Raw genomic sequence first — 27,126 nt, forward strand, 5'->3', positions numbered from 1 at the left:
TGAGAGAAAGTAATTATTTTTACTATCTGATCCTAAATGTTAAAGAAGCACCCTATTCTTAAAGGCTGCCCCCATCATTTGCAAATTAATGCACTGCTGAAGATGCAAACTATCTATATAACTGCTCTTGAACTTCATTAAAATTAATCAGAAGTCCTTTTTAATGTCTTTGAGAATTGCTTCAAGTGGCAAAAATCAGGAAATCTACCCATGGGGCACATTCAGCTAATTGCGATTTACTTCTCAACTAGTCATTCTTTCGCCCAAGGCTGCAACTGCATAAAACTGAAACAACTCTTTGGATGACAAATGCCAGTCAAACCGGTTTTTTGGCATCACGTAATTTTAAATGATCCATTGGTTCTCCAAATATTTTTAACAAGTCAGAATGATGATATGATAGATTGATTCCAGATATAGATTATTAAAATGATTCTCTAAGTTGGACCCGCCATATCCTCCCTCCCAGTTGGTACTGGGGACATAGAGGAGAATAACGATAGACTACACAGTGAAGAGAATAGAGAGTGACAGATAGTAAATGTTCTCATGTTCTCATTCTTACCAGCTTAGTCACCCAGGGAAAATCCCTTAACAGCAAAATGGGGGAAGAGGAGGATAACATACGTTTTCCTTAGGGTCACATGAAACCAGGTATATGGAAACAATGTTTTGTAAAATGTTGCTGACTAAAAGTCATCATCGTTAGGGAGAGTTTAGTCTATGGAAATGAAGTCACAAGGATAAGATATCAAACTAAACATCCTAGTATGTTACACAGAGCATAAAGTGTTTTATTCAAATGATTTGGTGGTGGCTTTCTTTTTATCTAAATTCCAGAATTAGTCTGCTATTTTTCTCTTGCAATTATTAAGCTGATGAGAAGGCCCAGATAAAAGACATATATTTCTTCCCAAGAATCTCTCCAGATTTCTCTGATAACCGAGGAATGAATACTGAATATACATTACAACAGAGTATATAGTCATTAGGATCTGCTTTTAAATAAAAATATTCAGGCATGCCTGGGTGGCTCGGTCAGTTGAGCTTTCAACTCTTGATTTCGGCTCAGGTGGTGACCTCACAGTTGGTGAGATTGAGCCCCGCATCGGGTTCTGCACTGACAGCACAGCACAGAGCCTGCTTGGGATTCTCTCTCTCCCTCTCTCTGCCTCTCTCCCGCTCTTTCTCTTTCTCTCAAAATAAGTAAATAAACATTTAAAATAAATACATACATAAATAAATACATAAAATATTCAATAATTTAATTTTCAAGTGTAAGCTGGTGAATTGTGTTTATGAGAAATGTTTACAGCTCATTGTTTTCCAGGATGGCACTACAAAAGTTATACTGAAGGTCAAAACTTCCAGTCCCCAGTAACTATATTAGAAAAAAAAAGATATGAGTAGATACTAGCTAGACTTTTAAAAAATGTATTTTTTAAAGCCGTTACTCCTATTAGCAAGAGCTGTAAGCCGTCTCACTGGGATAGCAATGCCACACATCCTCAGCTTTTACAAATAGCGGCGACCATTTCAATTCATGATGTTCACACTCACAGGAGAGGTGGAGCTCAACTACAGGGGTCTTTACCTTCAACCCATTTCAGCCGCTCCTTTTAGTGGTTGTGCTCAGAATTCAGAGCTGTCCCACCTCTAAAATGTGAAATGTAAGTATCCCTCTCCTTGATCAGAGCCTCTCTGCCTTTCAGTACCTTCCTTCTTTATTCCTCTTACACCTGCCTTTTCCCTCCCTTATTGAGACCTCTCATTGCCTCCATTTCCTTCTAGTCTTTCCTTCTCCACCCCAGTCTCTTCTCTTTTGCTAACTTATAAGTTAGTCCTTGAGTCCTTTGCATCCATCTGTGTCAGCATTTACCCAACTCTAACACTAGGCGAATGTAATAATGACCATTCTTTTCTCCTACGTTCGGTCAGATGAACGCCGCAGGAGAAAAATAATAACCAGCATTTTTCAAGTACTAGCTACACGCAGCACCATTCTAAGTATTTTCCGTGTACGATCTCGTTTCATTTTCACCAGCCACAGGAGACATTTTTGCTCATTTTACATGCAGGAAAACTGTTTCACAGAGGTCAGGTTGCCCATAACATTACATCAAATCACGAATGCAGTCAATTGTAGACATCCTATTATTTTAAAAAAGCAAAAGAAAATGCTGCAGTTCTAACTGCAAAGTACCATCAGCTGATAGATACATTCTGATTTCAGTGGTGTTAAATGTGAAAAAAATGCATCTAAGAATCAATGAAATATGACCTATGAGAAAGATACGGTGTAAGCCCAGCTAGTTTGGCTACAGAATATAATAGTCTTCATTCATTAAATTATCTTGCCTCATAAAAACCAGGCATGCATGCATGCAAATTTGTGGTCTCAAACTTTGCCTGGACTTTTAGTACTTTCTTTAGTCTCTCTTTCTTTCTTATCTCCTCTCCTATCTTCAGTGATTATCCCAAAGTCTTTTCACTCTTAAGTTCCCTTCTTAACACCTCCCCTCGTTCATATTTTTGTGGCTGACTGTGCGTCTTACTTCATTAGGAAAATTGAGACCATCGCTCACCATGTCAACTTCTGCACCGCTGCCCACCTTTCTACCTACAGATATCCAGAGAGAGCCCCCTGCCCCCGCCTTCCTCCTTGTTCATAGAGCAAGCTTTGCCCCCTTCTGGAAAACACTGGTTCGTTTTTATTTTCATTCCTCTTCTTGTTTCCTCTGAGACTGTTAGTTGTCCTTCTCTCCTGAATTTCGACTTCTCTCTCTAGTGGTTTCTCTCCCTCAGCCTGGACACATGATAAAGACCCAACCTCCAACCTTCTTTCCAATCCATCTCCCTCTTCTTTTCTCAACTTCATAGAAGGTGCTTCACAGGGCCTGTCTGCATTTCTTCACTTTGCATTTCTCCTCAGCCCCCCACTCCTTCTCCCCGAACACTCAACTGAAATTTGTTCCTAATAAGCAACTTGGTGGCCTCCTGTTTTTTCAAGTCCAATGGAACATTCTTTGCCTTCATTTTATTGGCCCCTTTTCTGAATCTGTGTGATATGGTTGATTTCCTCATTCTTTGTGAAAACCTCTGTCTCATTGACTTCTAAGGAACCACACTTTTCCGGTTCGTTTTGACTCCATTGCTCAATCACTTAAATGTTGGCACTTCCTAGTTTCTATCATCTGGCTATTCTTTTATCCACTTTACATACTTTCCTATGAGGGTTTTACCTAGTGTCTACAGGTAAGCCTAAACCCCAAATCTAAACTTCTCTCCTAAATGCTGTATCCCAAGTGTTTTATCATTAGTCCACACCTTTGCCTTGCCTATTCAGCATCTCCGTCTGGATGATAGTCATCTCAAACTTGACATCTTGAAAACCAAATTCTTGATGTTCCTCTCTCATATTGATTCCTCAAAACACTTTTCCTCTCTTAGCTGGTGGTAATTCCAAACTTCCAGTTGCTTAGCCCCCAAAACTTGGGGTCATCTTCAATTTCTCTCTTTTCCTTATATCCTGCAGCTGGTCCATCAATAAGTCCTGTTTTTCCTATCATCAAAATATATTCAGAATCCACTTACTTTCATTGACTCCACTGCTACAACCTCTACTCAATTCACCGTATCTCATTTGAATTATTGTATCAGCTCCCAACTGTACTTCCTGCCTCTGCCCTGCCCCATCCAGTCTGTGCTCTACTGAGCAGCCAGGATGGGTTTCTGACCACCTCTCTGACCTCACTTCTCACAATACAGAAAACACTTCTCACAGCACACTTTTCCCAAGCTTCCCACTTTGAGCAATTCTTTCTCATGTTCATGTATGATTCACTCTTCCACATTAATAGGATTTACTCAGTATCTCCTCACCAGGAAATGCTTCTCAGTATTCCATATAGAATAACTCTTCTCCACATCCTTTTCCAAACCTGCTTTACTTTTTTTGATGATCTTTTGTTTTATCTAAGCACAACTGATATATTATACATATATTTTGGGGAGGAGGGCTTCAGAATGATAGACTCTCATTATTGACTCATACATGGCACTATTTGTTCATTTAATTAGCTAGTTATGTGTTTGTTTTAATATATAGCTGTAAACTCAATGTTCAACACAGAAACTGGAACTACAAATCATTATACATATACATAATATATATTAATATAATTATATATTATATTTATATGTATTATAATGATTTTTATATATGTATATATATTTTTTTTAATTAAAATATAAATGTTCTTGGAGAGCCTGGGTGGCTCGGTTCGTTGAGCGTCCGACTTTGGCTCAGGTCATGATCTCACAGCTCATGAGTTCAAGCCCTGCGTCAGGCTCTGTGCTGACAGCTCAGAGCCTGGAGCCTGCTTCAGATTCTGTGTCTCCCTCTCTCTCTCTTCCCTTTCCCTGCTCGTTCTCTATCTCTCTTTGTCTCTCAAAAATACATAAAAGTTAAAAATATATATAAATGTTCTTCCCCCATCCCCACTAGAATGTAAGCTCCATGAGTGAAGGGACTTTGTTTTGTTCCTTCTGCATACATAACTTGTAGAATAGTGTCTGGCACAAAGGCACTGAAACGTAAAGTAAGCACTGCCTATTAATATACCGATGTTTTCAAAGGTAATAACACATCCCAAACCAGAATTTCTGTTCTCTCTTCTTTCTTTCCACTCCTTTCCTTATTTTTTCTCCCAGAAACACAGAACTGCTTTGAGTGCTCCCTCAATGTCTTTGCTCATGCTGACTTCTCTGCCTGGAGAAGACTATATCCCCTTTTGGCTCCAGGATACCTGTACAACTCCTTCCTCAAGAAATTCATCAGTCACCTCCTCAAAGATACATTCTTTTTCCCCTCCTTTCCCTTTCCTTTCCACAGGATTCTCTCTGTGGTCACACACCTGTGTTTCTCTAATGACCTTCTCCAAAAGGCTGAGAGCATCTTGAAGTTAGGAAGCAAGTCCAAGATCTCACCTATTATCTTTCCCTCCACCTTTTAGGGTGCAATTAGAAGCAGGCATTAGTATGTTCAGTTCACAGATTGAGTAACTGAAGTACACCCCATCCAGGTTCAGAGATGAAGAAAAAGCCCAGAACCCCTCAGGAATCCTCTTTGGAACTTTGTTTCTATCCTTTGGGTGGCTGGTCAGTTCTCTCTGTCTTCAGTAAACCTTGCTATAAGCCTGGGTTCCTCTCTGTGCCCCTCTGGAAGGTAACCATGGATACTATTGAGCTGACACAAAAGCCTTCAGTTAATGGAGACTCCAAGTGGTTTTTTAGGACACTTAGAGGGTTTCCAGGCGAGGGGCAAACCTTGGAAACACTTGCAAAGCTAAGACTTTTGCTTCAGGCTCCCAGGCAGGGTGTGTTTCAGTGAAGGGAGACGCTAATGCTCAGCAGAGCTCCGTAAGCTTGACAGGGCTTAGTCCCTCTCTAAGGTATTAACTAGCTGTGAGTTGAGAACCAAAGGGAGTCCCAGGCAAAACGCAGGGCCCCTGAGGTGAGTCTTCAACAGTGGGCTGGCACAAGTGATGCCAGCAAAAACACCGGCTCCTGAGGGGATCCAGGCCACAGAGCCTAGAGGTAATGGGGGTGTCCTGTCCCCAGTTAAGGGGGCCTTCCAGCAACGTCTCCCTACTCACATCCTTGCCCCCGGAGGCGTTTTCCTACTCTCAGCCCAGGACTACAGACAGACAGAGAAATTCACACCCATGACGTTTTTAGGAGGCTCCTTATTCCCTTGGAGCCCTTTCTGACCGCTCTCAGGGTGCCCTCGTGCCTTCTCCGACCTCCGGGAGTCCTGGGTCTTCCCTCACATCTCTGCATTCTCAAACAAGGAACGCCTGGAGGGTGGGGAATCTAGGGAGCCCCACTCACTCCTAGACTGTCTCGGAGCTGGGTCCCAACTTTCCAGTTCCTGCCTCGCGTCGCTCCTCCCGAGGTAAGACCGGGAATCCAAACCGCAGAAAGGCTCAGTTCCACTGGGTGGAGGGTAGGTGTGCGTCAGGGTCAGTGAGGGCGTGTGTGGCTAAGCCTGCCGCTTACCTGAAGTGAGATCTCTAGGGGAGGGAGGGAAAAAGAGGGTGCGGGAGTTGGACTTGGGGGCGAGAGGTGGCGGCAGTTTCCCGGCGCTTTGACGTAGACTTGGAGAGGCGCCGAACACTCCCACTGCTTAAGAGGCACCGTAGCCTTCAGGACGCCGGGGCTGGGGACCGTCACTCGCTCCGGGAGCAGCCTGAGCTTTTCCTCTCCACACGCTCGAGGGAATCCAGAGAGGGAGGTAAGTGCGAAGGGGTGCCCTCCTGAGACCTGGGAGTTGAGCCTCGGTGTAAGGAAAATAATGGGGCACAAAAGACACAGCGGGTCCTTGGCAGCTCCGCCTTGATGTGGGTGAGGCCGTAGAACTAGGTGTGGGATTGGGACGCGGCGAGCACAGCGCGGGGCTTGTAGCGGGGCGCACGCCGGACCCCAGGGCTGAGGAACTTCCAGGCTCGAGAAAGACTCCTGAGAAGGGAATCTAAAGGAGCCGGTGTGAGCGCTGTGGCGCAATCAGGCAGGGAGTCCAGGACAACACTAACTTCAGCACGCTGGACAGCGGCCCGCCCTCTTCCGATAACTTGGCACTGACACTTGGACTTGTCGCCTAAGGAAAAATAGCCTTTGGGGCAACTCGACTTTGACATTTTAGTTGAGAGGAGGACGCACTGAATATAATTTTGTTCACGGAGAGATCTGTGTAAGTGATCTGAAATATTTTTGAATAATCTCGTATCTCCACGTACCTCTTCCAAATAGGACTATGCCTTGTTCAAAGGCAGTTCTGGAATATTGATTTCATGGTACCTCAATCTGTTCTGCTGCTGTGCAGAAGAGACAGATTCCATCTTAAGGTGTTATCCTCCTTACATATTCCAAGATAGATGTATTCCCATAAGTGTTCCTATGAGCGGTGCCTTGCTTGCCTTCGTGATACTAACATCTAAAATGTTTGGAAATATAAGGGAAAACTAAAAGTGAGCTACATGTACTCTCCTGTTTTTTCTTTATGTGAGAGTTGTTTCAGTGTGATATACATTTTGAGTAGTCTTAAAGGGTAAGATAAGCTTGTTTCCTTGGAAAAAAGAAAATTTAGATTATTTTAAGAACATTGTTTCTCATTGCACTTGTCTGAACTGTAACATAATAATTTCAAAGTGGTATGTGGTTTAATTTTATTGTAACAGGCTTTGAGAGCCAGAAAAGTTGAGTGAGAGGCAAATATTTTCATTAAAAGTCTTGAGATTTGTGGCAAGAAGAAAGAAATGATAAAACATCATCTTTATGAAAGTTATATGAGAATTGTAGAGCATTTTAGGTATTAATAAAGTGTCTATTAATTCTACTCTAATTGGTTGAATATATGCCCCTTAGTTCTTATACTTTTAGCACACTACCTTATGTTTGTTTTTATTTATAATATTTTACTATTCTTATTTGTTTTAAAAAATTGAAAGTCACCCCAAATAAGAAAACATTTAAGGATAAAATAGTTTAAAATTCTTAACTGCATGTGAGTCCTGGATGAGAAATAGGTAGGCTAAATTAAGATATTATAGAATAATTAAAGCCATGCAGCAAAATTTTAAATTTTCACTTAATATTCTTTTCAACTATGTTCCTCTGTACTTGGGAAAAACAAGTTCACTTATTCATCTCACAAAGGAACATGTCTTAGGAATAAACACTTTTTAATCTAAGTATCTTGGTTTTACAATACCTGGCTCGACGATGAGTCATTTTAGGTAGAACGGGGCTTATGATCTGGGAGGTATGATAAGACTTTTCCTAGGGACAATGGTGCATTTTGTTTGCTGACACCAAGGTTTTTAAAGGCATAATTATTTTCATTACTGAGTGGAGATCAAGTGAGGATTCATAAGATATTTCCATTCTGTGCAGTTTCAACACCATGGCCAATCCTGGGAACAGAAGAGGGATCTACCGCCCCTTGACCCTTACCTGCTCCCTGCTCATTGTGGGAATGTGCTGTGTGTCTCCTTTCTTCTGCCATAGCCAGACAGACCTGCTGGCCCTTAATCAAGCTGATCCTCAGTGCTGGGAATCTTCTTCAGTGCTCCTCCTAGAAATGCGGAAGCCTCGAATTTCTAACACTGTTTCAGGTTTCTGGGATTTTATGATCTACCTAAAGTCGTCTGAGAACTTGAAGCACGGGGCACTGTTTTGGGATCTGGCCCAACTCTTCTGGGACATCTATGTGGACTGTGTCCTCTCCAGGAACCATGGCTTAGGAAGGAGGCAATTGGCTGGGAAGGAAGAGGAGATTTCAGCAGTGCGTCCACAGCACACAGGGAGAAAACAAGGTGGTGAACTCTAGATCCCCGTGTTTTTCGAAAGGGTCAATGAAGTATGAATGTGATGAATTGTGAGGAAGAGGGAAATGGCTTTCGGGGAATCCATTGCCACATATATTCCTCTCAGGGGTGAACCCAAGAGCACATAAGTGATAGGAAGATAGCACTGCCTTTTGCATTTCATGGTAGCTGTTTGTATCAACATATTGTCATTTTCATACTTCATGTAAACAGCAGCAAAGAAGAGTCAAAAAGGCAAGTAAGGAAAGGCATGATTCTCAAAATACAACGTAAAGGCATAAAGCGATTAGCCTGAATATTAGCAGTCATAACCTGTCTTTGCATGCTATGGATTTGGGAAGATTTGAATGTAAGTCTGGGGAATATTCACAGCACGCAAGCTCTTGCCTCTTTTAAATAGAAAAAAAGACTGCTTTCATGTAAATGGAGAGGCTCCTTGTAATGTACTTAGTTGGTGAAGTAAAGGGCAGAAAAATTGGCTAGCTTGCAGATTCACTCCTTGTTGCTTTTTGAACACATCTCAAATATGTAATTAACTTCCAGCAAGTTGAATGATTAATTTTTAGTAATTTGGAACTTCTGACAAATTTAGAGATTCTCACTGGTGTAAATATTTTATTAAAAAACAGTCTTCTCTGGGGGCACTAGAAGAAGTATCCTTTATAGAATTAGAATTAGAGCAAGTGAGCCCCTATGAGTAAGCTGAGAGATAGATACCCTGGCCCTATTCATATTGTTTTTGTTCCATTTTTAGAGTTGTTTCAACCAATGAGCTTGCAATCCTTGCAGCAAATCCTGTTTGGGTGCTAAGAATCATTTAAGCAATAGTGCAAAACTGAGGCATAAATAAAATTTACATTTGTATATTTTATTGTGAGAACTGTTATAATCCCTATAATTTCCCTATTAAAACAGCACTTAACCGTAATATTTCTAGAGCAACACTTTTCCGAGATTGTAGAGCTTTTATATATCTAGTTTGCTTTAACCTCACTAAAAATCTTATGATTTGCTGATCCATTAAACCAGATAATCCTCTGCTGTTATTTATAGATAAATTTATTATTTTGGCAAGTGTCATTGTAACTTAAACCAATTTCCGTATTTAGAGGAAATATTCTTCTATCAGCTTAGCTACTAAAGAAATACAAAAATAAGCGTCTTTCAATGTTGGTTACCAATATTTAAAAATTATTTGAACAGAGGCTGTTTAGACATCAGCATCAAGAGAATTACATACTTTCTTCACTTGCAGTCAAATGCTCTACCCCTGTATATTTTCTTCATTTGTACTGTAGGACTCTTTCTTCCATTCTTACCATATTTAGTTGTCATACTCAAATCACTACCAATATTTATCTTTTATATTTGCACTCACTTTGAATTACTAAATTATCTATAGAAAAAAATGAATGTAATAATATTTGTGTTCAGATGAACACGAGAATAAGTATACACACACACAAGGTCTTTCTCTAAAGCAGCTTTCAGTTTGCTTGCTTGCAATGTGGCTATCAGAATAGTCAGAAGCTTCATGTAATTTTTGGAGCATATTTCAACATAGCATTTCTATCTTCTTATTCTTCTTCTTTTTAAAGGCAGTAGATTTATCTTCAGCTTTGGAAGCCACTTTTTTAATCTTGCTACAGAGTTGCTGTTGACTCAGCTGGTCTGCAAACTTTAGTCAGAGTGACTATGTAGCAGGAGGGAACATTCCACTTTATTGGAGTTATTTTAATGTTTGACATAAACAACTGTTTGCAGATCAGGAAACAAAGCTTTCCATTTTGATTGTATCATCACAGTCAAAGAGGGTCTTGGGTCAAGAAGACACCGTGTCTAAAAGTTAAATAGTTGCTGGAACATCGAGATTTCATCTCAAGAGGCTTGCTGAAATCTCTAGTGGCTCAGCGGGGCTCTGGATGTACCTGCACGGATTCTCCACTAACTTTTTCTATTGTCCTTGGGGGATTAATATGCTACCAGGTTGGGATGGGGGTGAGGGTAAAGAGATGTTTGTCTCTCTAGTTCTCAGGGAAATCAAATCACCAGAGCAGAAGGGAAGAACTAATATGTCTACATAATATGCAAAAGGGTTCTTATTTTGATATCTTCAAGTTTAATAGTTTAAATACACTTGAGAATTGTTGCTATCAGTCATTGCTAAAAACATGAAACTCCTGGGCACCTGGGTGGCTCAATTGGTTGAGCAACTGACTCTTGATTTTGGCTCAGGTCATAATCCCAAGATTGTGGGATCAAGCCTGCGTTGGGCTCCACACTGAGTATGGAGCCTGCTTAAGATTCTTCCTCTCTCTGTCTCTCTTCCTCTGCCTCTTCCCCCTCCTTCTCTAAAACAAAACAAAACAAAAAAAATTAAAAAAAACCAAACCATAAAACTCCTATTTTGTATGCCAGTATATCCTCTTTGTTACTATTGGGCCAAAAACTATGAAAACAAGAGATATTAAATAGCTATGCAACCTCAGTCAACTTATTTAGCCCTCAGTTTCTTCATCTGAAAAAGAGGGGTGTGGAAAGAATTAGATGAACTGTAAAGTCTCTTTATGTTCTCCTTTCTAATGTTCTGTGATTCTATAAAAAAGAAATTTATGAGAGGCATGTATTTAACAATCAATAGAGTCTGGAAGAGCTTTACCCCAAGGACAGCTTGTTGAGCTGGGTGATGACGTAGATACTATAGTTGTTTATAACAGTGCTAAACAGGAACAGAGGGAATCTAGAAATGAGAATTCCAAAAATTCTGAGGTCTAGATGTGTTCTCACTTGAGAAAAGACTCAAAAGATCATAGTTTGTCTAGAAAGGATGAGTTATTAACTGAGTGCTGTAATATCCAGAAGGTGTGAAAATGGTGTAACCGGCCTTAACCACCAAAGTATGATGGATTTTGTCAAGGCAGAAGGAGGGAGAGAGTTATTAATTGATTTAGGAAAAGAGTAGGCTGATAACTTCCAAATAGAAAATGACCGATTTGACGTTAACTCATGGGTTAGTAAAGGCTTCAATGCAAATGAAGGGATTTTGAAGTATATCCTTGTTTGTGTCAAAAACCAATGGCCCTTTCCTTCAACAAATCATGCTTTGCCAGTGAGAGAAATAAAAAAAAAAAAACCTGCCTGCCTGAGACTGGCAGTTTGTATGTTCTAGAAAAATTGGGAGTCTTTGCATTCCTTCATGATAAGAACATTAAAATTCAGATTTATAATTTGATGATATTTGCGGTTGGTGTCTAACTAGCTGGTAAATGTTAGTGCTTGTTTTTGTAAAGCACCAAGCATTAGAGAAAACAGTGCTTCGGGAATATAAATAATTAGATGCACCAATGTTTGATTTTTTTTACTTTACTTACTCCAAGAAATTTCCTAGAGACATCTTTAGAAATTACTTATCTAGAACTCTACCCTAAAGAAATATTCAGAGATGTAACCAATCGTGCAGTACATGAATCTTCACTGCAATGCTATTTATAACAGTAGAAAATGTGGAAATAATTGGAACGTCGCACAATAAGGTAATGGTTCGCTAAATTATGGTATAAAGTGTGTATGCATAAAATTATGGTTATCTCTGAAAGATTATATTATGGGTAATTTAAGTTTTTTCTGTATATTTTTGTATTAAAAATTATATAATGACCACTTTTACTTGTTTAGTCAGAACATATCTTAATACATACATTTTAGTTAACAAGGACATGTCTTTATTATACTTTACTTAGGTTATTTAACTAAACTGCAAAGGACACATAAACACAGATTTACATACACACTCCTGCAATAAATTTATACAGACTTCTGATAGAGTGACAGAAATAACAAACTTTAAGACCAATTTATTGACATTTAATTAACCTGAGAATAATTTGGTGCTCTAACGACTAGTTCCTTTTCTCTGCTTTCAGGTGCATATTCTCAGCAGCTAAGAACACCTTTCCTAAAGAAGAAAGAGTTGATTGAAGGTGTGATAAGCATGCACTTGCACGGAAGTGGGTCTAAGCTCATTGGGAAAGTCACCCGTGGCCTGGAAATAAAGAGAAAGTAAATCTAACCTCAGAGCTAACTCGTATCTCGAAACTAAAAAAACACTGTTTCCTTGACTCTTGATCATTTAATTACTTGAAATGGTGGGAATGTCCAGAGGTAAATATTAAGCCATGTTCTCTCAGCATACCTACTTAAGGTTTTTCATTATTTTAGCCTGCTAGCATGTTCCTTCAAAGGGTGGCTTTACTGCCAGCTCATCCCACTATCTGAAAGAGTTAAAATAGCTTCCAAAGATGACCAGGGGATTGGGCGAGTCACATTGTTTGTATTCACTCTGATCAGCTGTTCTGGGATGCCGGATCTTGGTGAACTGGAGTGCCATACATTTAACTTGAATACACTGCATGACTTGTAAGCCAGTAGCCACTGCTTACATACAGGCATAATGGGCTATATTTATTACCAGTTACTGACTGTCTATAATACCTAAATCTTGTTTGAAAGAATATTTTTGAATAATGAATAAAACAAAGAACAAGAAAAACCATATGCAACGGCAAATAAAGCATTCTTCTAATGGAAACAAAATTAATAAAAGCTCTGGATCCCAAGTGACGTTATTGGAGTCTTTTTTTTTTTTTAAGTTCATTTTTATTTATTTTAAGAGAGAGACAGAGCAAGCAGGGAAGGGGCAGAGAGAGAGGGGGAGACAGAATCCCAACCAGACTCCACACTATCATTGCAGAGCCGGATGTGGGGCTCAAACCCGCTGTGAGATCATGACCCAAGTCAAAGTCAAGAGTCAGTCGCTCAACCAACTGAGCCACCCAGGAGCCCCAGAGTCTTTTTTTTTTTTAAGTAGGTTTCACAACCAGCATGGAGCCCAATGAAGGGCTTAAACTCACAACCCTCAGATCAAGACCTGAGCTGAAATAAAGAGTTGGACACTTAATTGACTGAGCCAGCCAGGTGCCCCAAGGAGTCTTTTTATTTCAATATTTTAATTTTTTAAATATTTATTTTTGAGAGAGAGAGACAGAGACAGAGTGCAAGCAGAGGAGGGGCAGAGAGAGAGGGAAACACGGAATCCGAAGCAGGCTCCAGGCTCCAGACTGTCAGCACAGAACCCCACTTGGGGCTCAAACTCGGAATGGTGAGATGATGACCTGGGCCGAAGTCTGATGCTCAACCAACTGAGCCACGCAGTCGCCCCATATTTCAATATTTTATATTACCATTACTGACAATCTAAACTCTAAGAAAAGAACAGTAAGTATAAGTATCTTTCAATTAGCCTATTTTCTATTTGATTAAATAATAAAACCCTATAGGTGGTTAGTTACACTTTGCACTGCAAAGCAAACTAAAAGTAAAGTGAACAGTATTATAATAAAGGAATCCATAAAAATTTTTTCCCTGAAAAGTGACCAGACCCAAATGAGGTTCATTACAGAGAAGTTCAATGAGCAAATTTATTTGAGATCCAGACACAATGTGATTTTTTTATATCTAACTACTTCATCTCTCCAATTGTACTATATAACCAATGCTTGACAACCAGTTTGAATTTCAGATATGTTAACAATTGGCTTGCTTTTTCCAGATCTAAAGGAAGCTTCAGGAAATGTTTTCACTGAAGGTTTAGGTCCTCCTTAAACTAAAAATCTTATCCAAAGGGTTATCAGAAGACAGCCACAACTGAGAATTAAACAAGTCCTAACAACAGGGGAAGTGAGTCCGAGGAAGGAACTGGCTTTTCCTTGTTAACCTTCAGCTTTTCTTTAAGAGAATGAGCACATTAAAAACTGCCACTTTATCCTTTCTTTTAAAAATTTTTTAAAAAATATTTATTTATTTTAAGAGAGAGACAGAGCATAAGGGGGGAATGGGCAGAGAGAGAGAGACACAGAACTTGAAGCAGCCTCCGGGCTCTGGCTGTCAGCACAAAGCCCGAACTCACAAACTGCAAGATCACGACCTGAGCCAAAGTCGGCCGCTTAACCGACTGAGCTACCCAAGCGCCCCTACATAGGCTTACAGTATTGCTTTCATGCCCCTCTCTCTAATACCTTTTATCACATTCTTAAAAGCCATCTCTTACAAATCATTATTATTATCTTATTATCTTAGTATTATCTTATCTCTTACAAAGCATTGAAGAAATGCCCCTCTTGCTTACAGAAAAGCCTGCCCGTGGCTCCCCCGTCACCTTGGTGCTCTACAACTGGGGCTGACAATTTTTTCTGTAAAGGATCAGATAGTAACTATCATATGCCGGTAGGTCATCTAGTGTCTGTTGCAATGAATCATCAACTCCACTTTTGTAGAATAAAAGTAACCATAGACACTATGTGAATGAATGAGTGTGGTGATGTTCTAATAAAACTTTGCCTGTGGACAATGAAATCTGAATCCATATCACTTCTAAGTGTCACGGCATATTCTTCTTCTTTTGACTCTTTCAACCATTTTTGAAAATGTAATAACTACTCTTAGCTCATAGCTCGGACAAAACAGGCAGTCGGCAGGGTTTGGCCTGTGGGCTGTAGTTTGCTGATCTGTGTTCTAGGGGATGCTTATTAAACTTGTAAGGAATAAGTTGGGAGAAAGTGAGAAGAAGAGCGAAAAAAAGCAAAATAAAAAAATTATGATAGGCTAAAGAGCAAATATTAGCATGAGGTTGAACAAGGATAACCCACTCTTAATCCTATGTAAATGGCCATCATTTTCTTCTGGGACAGTACTAGAAATTACCGATCATATAAATAAAAATCCATGACTCTCTAAGTGCAACATGGGTTGCACATCAAGACAATATCCATAAGACTGGACTCGTAGCAATATTTATTGAGAGAAAATACAGGGTAGAGTAGAGGCCCAGAAGCTGGGTTCAAATCCCAACTTCATCAACTACTGGCCAAGCAACTTTTGACAAGTTATTGAACCTCTTTGTGCCATAATTTCCTCATAAAATGAGATATCTATTTGCTAGTTTTGTTGTGAGGAGTAAATGAGTTGGTACTTACAAGGTGCTTAGAAACTAAGTACTCTAATAGTAAAAAAAAAAAAAAATGTTAGCTATTACTTTGGACATTATTAAATTAAGCATCTATAGTGGCGGATAGGTACATTAGCCAAACGCATTGGGTGCGGGATTTTAGTGAGAAATGTTCACGTTTTAAAAACAAAATTATTGGGGCGCCTGGGTGGCGCAGTCGGTTAAGCGTCCGACTTCAGCCAGGTCACGATCTCGCGGTCCGTGAGTTCGAGCCCCGCGTCAGGCTCTGGGCTGATGGCTCAGAGCCTGGAGCCTGTTTCCGATTCTGTGTCTCCCTCTCTCTCTGCCCCTCCCCCGTTCATGCTCTGTCTCTCGCTGTCCCAAAAATAAATAAACGTTGAAAAAAAAATTTAAAAAAAAAAAAAAATAAATAAAAACAAAATTATTTTGAGATCATCATTGGTTCATATACAGTTATAAAAAATAATACAGAGACATCCTGTATACTCTTCATCCAGTTCCCCCAATGGTAACATCTTGCATAATTATAGTACAATAATGCAACCAGGAAATCAACATTGGTACAATCCACAAAGTTTATCCAGATTTCATCAGTTTTGCATATACTTGATTGTGTGTGTGTGTATTTAGTTCTTTGACAAGCCTGGTCTCCATCAGAGCATCATCTCACATGAAAAAAATGCTCATTTCTTTCAATTATCAGGGAAATACAAATCAAAACCACAATGAGATACCACCTCGCACGTGTCAGAATAGCTAACATTAACAACTCAGGCAACTACAGATGCTGGTGAGGATGCAGAGAAAGAGGATCTCATTTGCATTGCTGGTGGGAATGCAAACTGGTGCAGCCACTCTGGAAGACAGTATGGAGGTTCCTCAAGAAGTTAAAACTAGAACTACCCCATGACCCAGCAATTGCACTACTAGGCATTTATCCACGGGATACAGGTGTGCTGTTTCGAAGGGACACATGCACCCCTATGTTTATAGCAGCACTATCAACAATAGCCAAAGTATGGAAAGAGCCCACATGTCCATTGACAGGTGAATGGATAAAGAAGGCGTGGTGTGTGTGTATATATATATACACACACAATGGAGTAATAATTGGCAATCAAAAAGAATGAAATCTTGCCATTTGCAACAATATGGATGGAACTAGAGGGTATTATGCTAAGCAATATTAGTCAGAGAAAGACAAGTATCATATGACTTCACTCATGTAGAATTTAAGATATGAAACAGATGAACACAAGGGAAGGGAGGAAAAATAATATAAAAACAAGGAGGGGGACAAGAGACTCTTAAATACAGAGAACAAACGGAGGGTTGGTGGAGGCATTGTGGGTGGGGGGATGAGCTCAATGGGTAATGGGCACTAAGGAAGACACTTGTTGGGATGAGCAGTGGGTGTTATACATAGGGAATGAATCACTGGAATCTACTCCTGAAATCATTCTTGCACTATATGATAACTAACTTGGATGTAAATTTAAAAATAAAAAATAAATTTAAAAAAGAAAGATATTGGGGCGCCTGGGTGGCGCAGTCGGTTAAGCGTCCGACTTCAGCCAGGTCACGATCTCGCGGTCCGTGAGTTTGAGCCCCGCGTCGGGCTCTGGGCTGATGGCTCAGAGCCTGGAGCCTGTTTCCGATTCTGTGTCTCCCTCTCTCTCTGCCCCTCCCCCGTTCATGCTCTGTCTCTCTCTGTCCCCAAAATAAATAAAAACGTTGAAAAAAAAATTTAAAAAAAGAAAGATATTAATACGGGCCAAAAAAAAAGAAAATACAGTCATCAATTCACTTAGTGCTACTTGAAGAAGACAGTTGCATTAATTCATGTAGATCACACACTGGAATATCACTAATAAGGTATTCGAATGAATAATGTCCCTCTATCGGAAACTCAATACACCTAGATTTGACTTGGCCTTTTTTTTCCTTTGCCCTCACTCCCGGGGCTTTAGTCTGAACTGCAGGACTGAGATACGTGAGTAGGGAGATGAAAAAAATAAAACTTATTTTCTTCACATTTCACACCAGATTATGGAGAGGTAAAAGGCTTAATTCTTTTAGTATAGATTTTGAAAATATGTTTCATCATCATCCAAGGGGTCCTTGGGCCTGGACTCCTCCTTATCACTTCAAGTTGGACGAAGTGATTTGATCGACAAGGGCAGAGAAGGCCCTGCACAGCCGCTCAGCTCCACAATACAGGTCCATGTTTACCGAAGATTGTGGGCCTGAAATCAACAAATAGGAGAGTCCTTCAGAGAAAGCACTTACAGGTTCCTAAGCTGATCGTGCCAAAGTTCTAGCATGGAGAAGAAATAGAAACCATCGCTCCCCCGTCCCTGTTGACAATGCCCTTTCTCTAGGCTACCTGGAAAATAAGATGGCTGTTATTTGCCACGATCGATTACTAATACAACTTGGTCGTGGGTTCTTAAAGGACATTCCCATGACTCTGAGCGATAATCTGAGGAGCCAGAAATCCCACTGTAGAGCAGAGGTTTTCAAACTCTGGTGTATATCAGAATCACCTGGACAGTGTAAAAACAGGTTTCTAGGTCCTCCCCTAAGAGTTCTGATTTGGTACATGTGATGGTTAATTTTATGCCTCAACTTGATTGGCTACTGGTGCTCAGATATTTGGTCATTGTTCTGGGTGTGCTGTAGGAGTGTTTCTGGATGACATTGACATTTGAATCTGCAGACTAACCGCAGCAGATTGCCTTCCCTAATGTGGATGGACCTCATTCAATCAATTGAAGGCCTGAATTAAGCAAAAAGGCTAAGTAGAAGTCCTTCGGCCTGACTGCCTCGCAGCTGGAACATGAGTTTTCTTCTGCCTTCGGATTCCAGTTGAAAGATCACCGTTTCCTAAGTCTCCAGCCTGCCAGCTTTTGCACTAGAACCACACCCGCTGGTTCTTCTAGGTCTCCAATTTGCTGACAGTCGATCTTGGGACTTGCCAGCCTCCATAATCACATGAGCCAATTTCTTAAAAATAAGTCTCTTTCTATATTACACCCTGTTGGTTCTGTTTCTCTGGAGCTCCCTAATAGAGTATATCAGGGATGGGGCCCAAGAATTTGCATTGCTAGCATGGTCATAGGTGAGTCTGATGCCGTTGGTCTAGGGACCATGCTGTGAGAACCTCTGCTGTTTAGCTACTGATGAATAGTTTGAGCGGTGCCCTATGAAAAAAAAAAGCAAAAGCAAGAACAATATAACTTAAGTTGAGAAAGGAAAGACATACAACCATACAGAGAAAAATTTCCTGTTCCTGCACTGTAAGGTAAATTCCTTTGTTGCAAGCTTGAGCAAATCGTTTGCTACTGATTTTCAACCCAGCATTTGGAATTTAAGGAGGCTTGGGGAACCTCTTCTACATGCTTTCTATTAAACTCTCATAGTCTCTTGAAATTCTGTTATCCTATCGTGGTAACGAATGACTCTATTCAGCTAATGTGCACGACTGCCTAATTGACCATTAGGCTTACTGCGTTAGTCTTATCTTTTAAGCAATTTAAAGTTTATCTTAATTTCCAAACTGTGTTGACTCCTTAGCGCAGCTCCAATCTAAAAGAGTAGTCAGCGACAGTGAGGCAGGGAAACGGAAGAGACCCTGTGAAAGAAAAAGCTGTGTTTTTCTTTTCCCCCTTCACTTCTTTTCCCGCTTCTATTCTTGCTAGGACCTGCACCCCCCACCCTACACATGCCTTAATGTGTGTCCTCCTTGTAAGGGACAAAGAGATAATGATGTATTTGGGGTCTTCCAGCATAATAGATGATATCTAAGGAATGACAGGGCAGAGCCATCATGTGCCTTTTCCAGACCACTGGTGCTAGATTATCTATCTTGATGCCAAGACTCCCCGGCTTCAGGGAATAAGTGCCTTACGATGGACACCTGCACTCTGTCCTTGTTCTGACCGGTTCCTGTGTGCCCGAGAGGACACGTGCACTGACTACAATTGCCAATAAAACCCCCAGACCTGAAGCAAAGATGAGACTCCCTCTCTTCCTTTCCAAGTCTCTCAGACTCTCCATCTGTACCTCGCTCTTTATATCTTCAATAAATTCTGCTTTCACCTCCTGCTGGCTTGCATTTGATTTCCATCCTGCGTGAAGCCACGGACTCTCTTGGCAGGTCCTCAGGACCCACTCTGCGTCCTCGGACCCAGCCTGCCTACATCACTAGGATGATCACAACACTGGGTAAATACGTTGACGCTGAGTAAACCTTAGCCTGTTACAAACAATGGGACTTCCTAATTTTCCAGAGAATTCTCAAATTAAAAAAAAAAAAAAACTGGGACAGTAAGATGATCAAGAACTTCCTGCTGTTATTCGATGCACCCGTGACAGAGAAATAAAACAAAGGTAGCCAACACCCTAATTTAGTTTGTTGGCTTTTCCACACCTTCATCAGTGTGGTTATCACACTTCTGGCCCTGTTATGCCTGTTTGGTGTAATTTTGGCAAGCATGCAGAGATTATGCATAAATGACGGAGTGTACTTTTATAACCCATATCACCAATGGCTAAGAAGAATTTGCAAACAAGATCATATTCAAGACCAGATTGAATAAAGATATAAACTTACTTAGAAATATTTGAGTGAGGAGTGACGAGGTTTAGGAAATGCAAATAGCCATGAAGATTAACATAGATCCTCTGCTTGAAAGCATTAAGGAAACAGGGCTGCTCGAAAAGAAATAAGACTGTACATTTAAATCTTGTCAATTAGCATTTGTGGGATCATCCTGAAGTATGCACTACCATAATAACAAAAAGGGAAAATGCGTGCTCTCTTGCCAGCATCCTAAGCACTTTTGTATACCTCCGGTAGAAACATCCCAATGATTCTCCTTAAATTAACTTTTTGAGATATACTTTTTTTTTTTGGTATATTCTACAAGATTGGACAATGCTAACTGCACCTCTACACATTATTGCATCATCGAAATGTAGAAATAAGCTTTACCCTTTCATGATTTTCCTTTTAATGATATAATCATGTGTGTATATATGTATGATTTTTATATATAGACTTTGATAAAGGAAATTAAAATATGCATGCATCTTTTAGTTTTAGGTATCAAACTGCACAAGTGTTGGGATAATGTCTTCCCTAGACCTAGCTTATTAGTGATCCGGAACGTGCAACACAGCCTGCTACGTTTGCAAGGGCTATGAGGAATCTACAGCCCTAATAAGTTCAGTTGGAGAAACAAAACAAAAAATAAAAATGAGATGAAGATATCAAAGACTGGAAGATTTTTCTAGAATAAAAGCCAAATTTTTACGTGAAATTTTCCTGAAACCTTCAAGTGGATGTTGACTTTGCTTTGAGTACTCGTCATGACCCCAATGAAGTTAAAGTGGAAACACAGTGGGTGGAATCTTGTGCCGGCCTCAGAATCAAGCACAAGGAGTTCTCATCCTGTCTTTATCTCAGGCAGTCTGAGCATACTTTGGGCATCTTGGTAATCGTGTGTTCTCTAATGCAAGGATTATAACTCCAACTCTTCTCACAGTGGAGATTTTCAGAATCACCAAATAATTACTTTATTGACTTGTTTCTACCAACTTCAGTATACGACCGACATTATGATATACTGATTTTCCAGCTCACCGACTGTTATGGGTTGGATTGTGTCTCTTCCCAAATTCATATGTGGGTGTCCTAACCCCAGGACCTCAGAGTGTGAATATATTGGGAAACAGCTTCTTTAAAGAGTTAATTAAATTAAAATGAAGTTATACGGGCAGATCCTAATCCAATAGTAGTGTCTTTATAAAAAGAGCAAATTTGGATAGGGATGCCCACAGAGGGATACCTTGATCTCAGACTTCAGCCTTCAGGCCTGTGAGAAAATTAATTTGTGATGTTTGAGCTACCCACTCTGTGGTAGGTGCTTTGTTATGGCAGCTCTAAAAAACTCACACGCCGATTCGGAAATATTTTGAGAAGCCCTCCTCACACATCTCTAGATTGTCGCTCAAGCACAAAAGATCTTAGGCTTTCAAAAAGGACATGGATATAGATATAGGGATAATATTAAGGCAACAAAACACTATAAATAAGATGGCACCAGGCCAAAACAGAAGAAATAACTATAGTAAAGAGCCTTTTAAATTTTAAAATTAAAATTTTAAGGTAAATTTTAACTGAATTTTCAAAAAGATTTTTATTTTTTATTATTTTTTTTCAAGATTTTTTATTTTTTATGTTTTATTTAAAAAAAATTTTTTTTCAACGTTTATTTATTTTTGGGACAGAGAGAGACAGAGCATGAACGGGGGAGGGGCAGAGAGAGAGGGAGACACAGAATCGGAAACAGGCTCCAGGCTCTGAGCCATCAGCCCAGAGCCTGACGCGGGGCTCGAACTCACGGACCGCGAGATCGTGACCTGGCTGAAGTCGGACGTTTGACCGACTGCGCCACCCAGGCGCCCCTCCAGATTTTTTAAAAAGAGCCTTCAGAATTTAGCAAGGAGTCATAGCTTATGAAGAAGATGATGATGATAATGATGGTACTAATTACATTGTAGAAACTTAATCAATTGTCTTCTGGAAGAACATCATTATTACCCCCATTTATTTATTTATTTATTTTATTTTTTTCCAATATATGTAGTTTATTGTCAAATTGGTTTCCATACAACACCCAGTGCTCATCCCAACAGGCGCCCTCCTCAATACCCATCACCCACCCTCCCCTCCCTCCCACCCCCCATCAACCCTCAGTTCTCAGTTTTTAAGAGTCTCTTATGCTTTATTATTACCCCCATTTTTAAATGGTAATGTCAGGCTGCCCAATTATATTTGTGGCAGTACTATTGATAATAATAAGAGCAATAACAAAATTATCTATTTTTTGTTATTTACTTCTCTTCTATAATTTAATACTTTATAATGGAAATGCTTTCTAATTTAAATTTCACGTAAAAACTTGGCTTCTCTTCTAGGAGAGTCTTTTGGTCTTTGACATCTTCGTATCGTTTTTATTTTTTGCTTTTGTTTCTCCAGTTTAGCTATGAAAGCTGCTTATTTCTAAAGTGTTTGTAGCTATTTACTATTATGGAATGCTAGGATTGTGCCAGACGCTATAGTAAAATCTCTTACGGTCTATCACCTTTAGTGCTCACAAAAACCTTGTAAATTGGGCAACTCTAGACCTCAAGTTCAGAGATGCTACTGATGTCCAAACGATTCACAACTCTGACTCTTACTCACTAGATGAATTGTAGCTGTTGGGATAATGTTATAAAATAAAAGGCAGCCTGAGGGCGCCTGGGTGGCTCAGTCGGTTAAGTGTCCTACTTCGGCTCAGGTCATGATCTCACAGTTCGTGGGCTCAAGCCCCACGTCGGGTTCTGTGCTGACAGCTCAGAGCCTGGAGCCTGCTTCGGATTCTGTGTCTCCCTCTTTCTCTGCCCCTCCCCCACTTGCGCTCTGTCTCCCTCTGTCTCAAAAATAAATAAACATTACAAATTTTTTTTTTTAAAAAAAAGGCAGCCTGAATCCTTGGCCGTTAACTTTCTCCAATGATTGTGAAAATCTTACCTGGTGGCACTTCTAGAGTGAAGGCATCTGTAAGTTTTGACAACAGTTCTTGCAGTTCCTTTTCCTCTAGCTCATCCTTTCCCTCCTGGATGTTAGGCATCTCTTTTCTGTCTGCAGTTGCCAGAGCATGACTGCTCATTTCAGGAGCCATATGGGGGGTGTCCTGCAGCGATCCTTCCTGAGAACCGGGTAAGGAGCTAAAGATTTCCTTTGAGGTCTTTGGTGCTTGGCTTTGTGCCCTGCTGTTTTGTGTTGACTTCAGCGGCAAAAGGGCCTCTGGGGATTCTGAATTTGGTACAGCACGCTCTGCATTTGCTTGACTTTGGTGACTTTTGTCAATCATGGTTGGGTAAGCGAGAGGTTCCCATTCTGAACAGGCTTCAGTGGCATTTGTGACCTGGGAAGAATCTCCTCCCCTCCAAAACCTTCCATCCTTTCCGTGGTCACCCTTGGAAATCATATTTTGACAGGAAGAAGATGAAGGGTGGAGTGGCTGCAACATTGCCTGGGTAAAGAAAACTTCATGAAGAAATCAACCTTTATCGTACCCTTTTCATAAATACATTACGTTTTAATCTCCTAATCGGAAATTTTAATGCAAGATTTTTTTTTCTCTTTTCTAAATCATTTATTATTGATTTTATTTTATGCTGTTAATTCAATGTCCCTCTAAAACCAGCTACAAAAAGGACAGCAGTTCAGATTCTAAAATATCACAAGAACTTGGGAAAATTCTAGGTCCTAAATGTTCAGGTTCTAAAACTATCATAAGGAATTTCTGAGAACATCAGGATACCTTGAATTGTAGCTAAAATGTATTACAATAAAACACGTTCATAATGATCCATCTAGCTAGGTATGTTGGGGGGGCTTATAATAAGCCATGAGTATAGAATCTAGGGGGTGTGCACCCTATAAGCACAATTCCCAAAGTGTGGTCCACAGATTCTCGGAAATCCCTAAGACCTTCTTAGAGGTCTGTGAGGTCAAAATTATTTGCCTGATGATACTTAGATATTATTTGCCTGTTCACTGTGTTGACATTTGCCCCGAGGGTACAAGAGTCAAAAGTAAGGCTAAAGTAAGTAAGGTTAACACCGTTGGTGCCTTGGTACAAATCAAGGCAGCATCAAAGAGTGCTACTAGTCAGTAGTGTTCTTCACAATTATGCTCTCGCAGCTAAAATAGATAAATAAATAAATAAAAATAAAATAAAAATATCCTTGGTGGTATAACACACATTTTCAGTTTTCTTAGTTATGACATGTATTTTGTAGGATGAAAAATGTACATGATGACATGTATTTTGTAGAATACATGTATGACATGTACTGTGTAGGATGAAATGGGAAGTGTGCAAAATACTTCGAATGTTACTGAAACACAAACGTTGCCTTCTGGGTGAAAGGATGGACTTGCAGACTGTTAGGCAGACTTGGAAGTCTGGCAAACGTTTTCCAAAAATAGGTGAAGTGAGATTGTCACAGTAAGGAAGCAATTCACAGTATGTATTGTCAATTTCAACAGGTGAGGCTTGTAGCAGAAACCAGATTTTAGAAAACTCGGATCACCACCATGTGCATGATACCTTTCCAACCCGGAAAGACTTTCCTGATGAGCTTAATGGTGGTATTAATGAATGTGATTTGGCGGGGGGGGGGGGGGGGATTGTATAATGGGAGGTAAGAAATTTGGCTTAGCTCAGCGAACTTCCAAATTACCAGTGTATCGTGCTCCAATATCATACATGGGTAGAAGCTTCATTTGAAGCGCACAACACAACATTGTATTTTAATGAAACAAGAGTGTGAGAGAGCGATGGCTTCAGATTCAAGGTTGCAACTCTCCTTTAAGAAACAATCACTTGTGGGGGCGCCTGGGTGGCGCAGTCGGTTGGGCGTCCGACTTCAGCCAGGTCACGATCTCGCGGTCCGTGAGTTCGAGCCCCGCGTCGGGCTCTGGGCTGATGGCTCAGAGCCTGGAGCCTGTTTCCGATTCTGTGTCTCCCTCTCTCTCTGCCCCTCCCCCGTTCATGCTCTGTCTCTCTCTGTCCCAAAAATAAATAAACGTTGAAAAAAAAATTAAAAAAAAAAAAAGAAACAATCACTTGTGTTTCGGTGCACTTTCAACGAAAAAGATCTCTAATGATTTGAAAAGGCTTTATTCAAACGTTTTTCTCTTTTTCAACTGCAAATCTCTATAAGACCAGATTTCTTCATATACTTCAATAAAACATCTTGAATGAAGCAGTGAAGTCATGTCTTCTATTTATTTATTTATTTACTTATTTATTTATTTAATTAAAAAATTTAATGTTTATTTACATTTTTTAATGTTTACTTTTGACAGAGAGAGAGAGAGAGAGTGAGAGAGAGAGAGAGAACGAGAGAAACAGAGTGTGAGACGGTGAGGGGCAGAGAGACAGAGGGAGACACAGAATAGAATCTGAAGCAGGCTCCCAGCTCTGCACTATCAGCACAGAGCCCGACACAGGGCTCGAACCCGTGAACCATGAGATCATGCCCTGAGCTGATGTCAGACGCTTAACGAACTGACCCACCCAGGGGCCCCATGTCATGTCTTTTATTAAGCCAGATATTAAAGAAATTTGTTTAAAAATGTGAAACAACGCCACTATTCTAAAGTTTTTTTTTTAAATATATAGTTACTATTTAAAATTGTTCCCTATGTAATGGGTTTACTACATTTTTAAATTCAGTCATAAACTTTTTTTTTATTTTTTATTTTTTTTTCAACGTTTATTTATTTTTGGGACAGAGAGAGACAGAGCATGAACGGGGGAGGGGCAGAGAGAGAGAGGGAGACACAGAATCGGAAACAGGCTCCAGGCTCCGAGCCATCAGCCCAGAGCCCGACGCGGGGCTCGAACTCACGGACCGCGAGATCGTGACCTGGCTGAAGTCGGACGCTTAACCGACTGCGCCACCCAGGCCCCCCTAATTCAGTAATAAACTTTTAAGCCACCTCTCACTTTTATTTTTGATCATGGTAAAGAACAATAGATATAACCCACAAAAGCTCCTTGGGATCCTCAAATTTTTTTTAAGAATGTAAAAAGGATGCAGCGACCAAAAGGCTAATCAGTGCTGTAAAGGACCACTTTGCTCTAGATCTATAGTTTCTAAATGGCACTGATAACCACACCAGCCACCAATTCTCCCAATGGCATTGCCTTCAGGAAGGGGAAGGACACAGTCTGGAGGATAAGAGTGGGAGGAGTGAGGAAATGGAGAGAGGAGGCAGGGAAGAGAAGAGGCCGATCAGAGTGAGGTGAGAAGCTTCAGGCAGAAGTCCCTCCACTGGCCAGAGGATTTGAGGCCAGATTTCTGGACGGTCCAGATGGCCAGTGTCTCCCACACTGCCTACCTGTAGATGCTGCCCCATCTGCTGTAGCTGGGTCCACAGACTATCCTGGTTGGCCGTAAGTTGGTGAATCTTTGTTTCAAATCGGCAGCTTTTTTCTTTCTGGGCGGCATATATGGCTTGCAACTTGTCTTTGTATCGGTTTAACTGTTTTTTAAGGACTCTGCAAAGAGGACAGGTTTGCGTGAGTAGGAAGGGCAAGAGGCCAGCACACTCACCAGAGCCCTAGCAAGATGTACTGTGAGTCCTCTCTGTGGGAAAAGATACTGAAGGAGCCTGTGCCTTGACTATTACTTAACCTTGATCAATGCTGTTTTATACTGTTTGACTATATGGTCACCATATACCACTGCCTTTTAGGTCTCTTATACATACACACAATTCCATTAAGAATTTCATTGGCATTAGAGGTGTTTTAGAAAACTCATCATGCATGTTATGGATTGCTTTTGACAGCATACCTTCACTAGCTAGTTGCATTTGAAATTTGACCTTATTCATTATCTGTTTGTCTGGAATCACTCCATTTAGAAGGACAGTATACATGTCATGGCTAAACACCTAGCAGGGCAGGGAGGGACCAGGACAGGGAGGGAACAACGAGGCAGGCAATTCATGAATTGTGGGTCTGTTTTGGTTCCTCTTCCTAAATGCAGTTGTTTATGGGTTTAAGAGCCAGGCAGTCAGGGCAATTCTTTTAAAACACAAACCAGATCATGTCACTCCTCTGCTCAAAATCCTCCAAGGGT

General features: G+C 40.4%; 2 protein-coding genes across 2 annotated transcripts in view; one reads left to right on the top strand and one right to left on the bottom strand.

The window, feature by feature from the left end:
• The first annotated feature begins 7,963 nt into the window (after nt 1-7,963).
• On the top strand, nt 7,964-12,995 carry FAM237A (family with sequence similarity 237 member A). The gene is made up of 2 exons (XM_030326758.1): nt 7,964-8,375; nt 12,311-12,995. Exons 1-2 carry the CDS (start codon nt 7,964-7,966, stop codon nt 12,448-12,450), a joined length of 552 nt encoding a protein of 183 aa, XP_030182618.1. The 3' UTR covers nt 12,451-12,995.
• A 4,198-nt stretch (nt 12,996-17,193) lies between these two features.
• DYTN (dystrotelin) overlaps nt 17,194-27,126 on the bottom strand; it is a 54,315-nt gene continuing 44,382 nt past the window's right edge. Inside the window, exons 10-12 of the mRNA XM_032594493.1 lie at nt 26,381-26,540; nt 22,994-23,498; nt 17,194-17,657 (exon numbers count right to left, since the gene is read on the bottom strand). Of these exons, the coding sequence (XP_032450384.1) occupies nt 17,554-17,657; nt 22,994-23,498; nt 26,381-26,540 (769 nt within the window). The 3' untranslated portion in view covers nt 17,194-17,553. The remainder of the gene's footprint in view (nt 17,658-22,993; nt 23,499-26,380; nt 26,541-27,126) is intronic.

The sequence above is a fragment of the Lynx canadensis genome, chromosome C1 (assembly GCF_007474595.2).
Source record: "Lynx canadensis isolate LIC74 chromosome C1, mLynCan4.pri.v2, whole genome shotgun sequence".
NCBI lineage: Eukaryota > Metazoa > Chordata > Mammalia > Carnivora > Felidae > Lynx > Lynx canadensis.

Bases quoted from the DNA above. Each gene is read 5' to 3' on its own strand.
- FAM237A (XM_030326758.1), top strand. From the start codon at position 7,964: ATGGCCAATCCTGGGAACAGAAGAGGGATCTACCGCCCCTTGACCCTT. The intron at 8,376-12,310 runs GTGGTGAACTCT...CTCTGCTTTCAG, and splicing joins GCACACAGGGAGAAAACAAG to GTGCATATTCTCAGCAGCTA.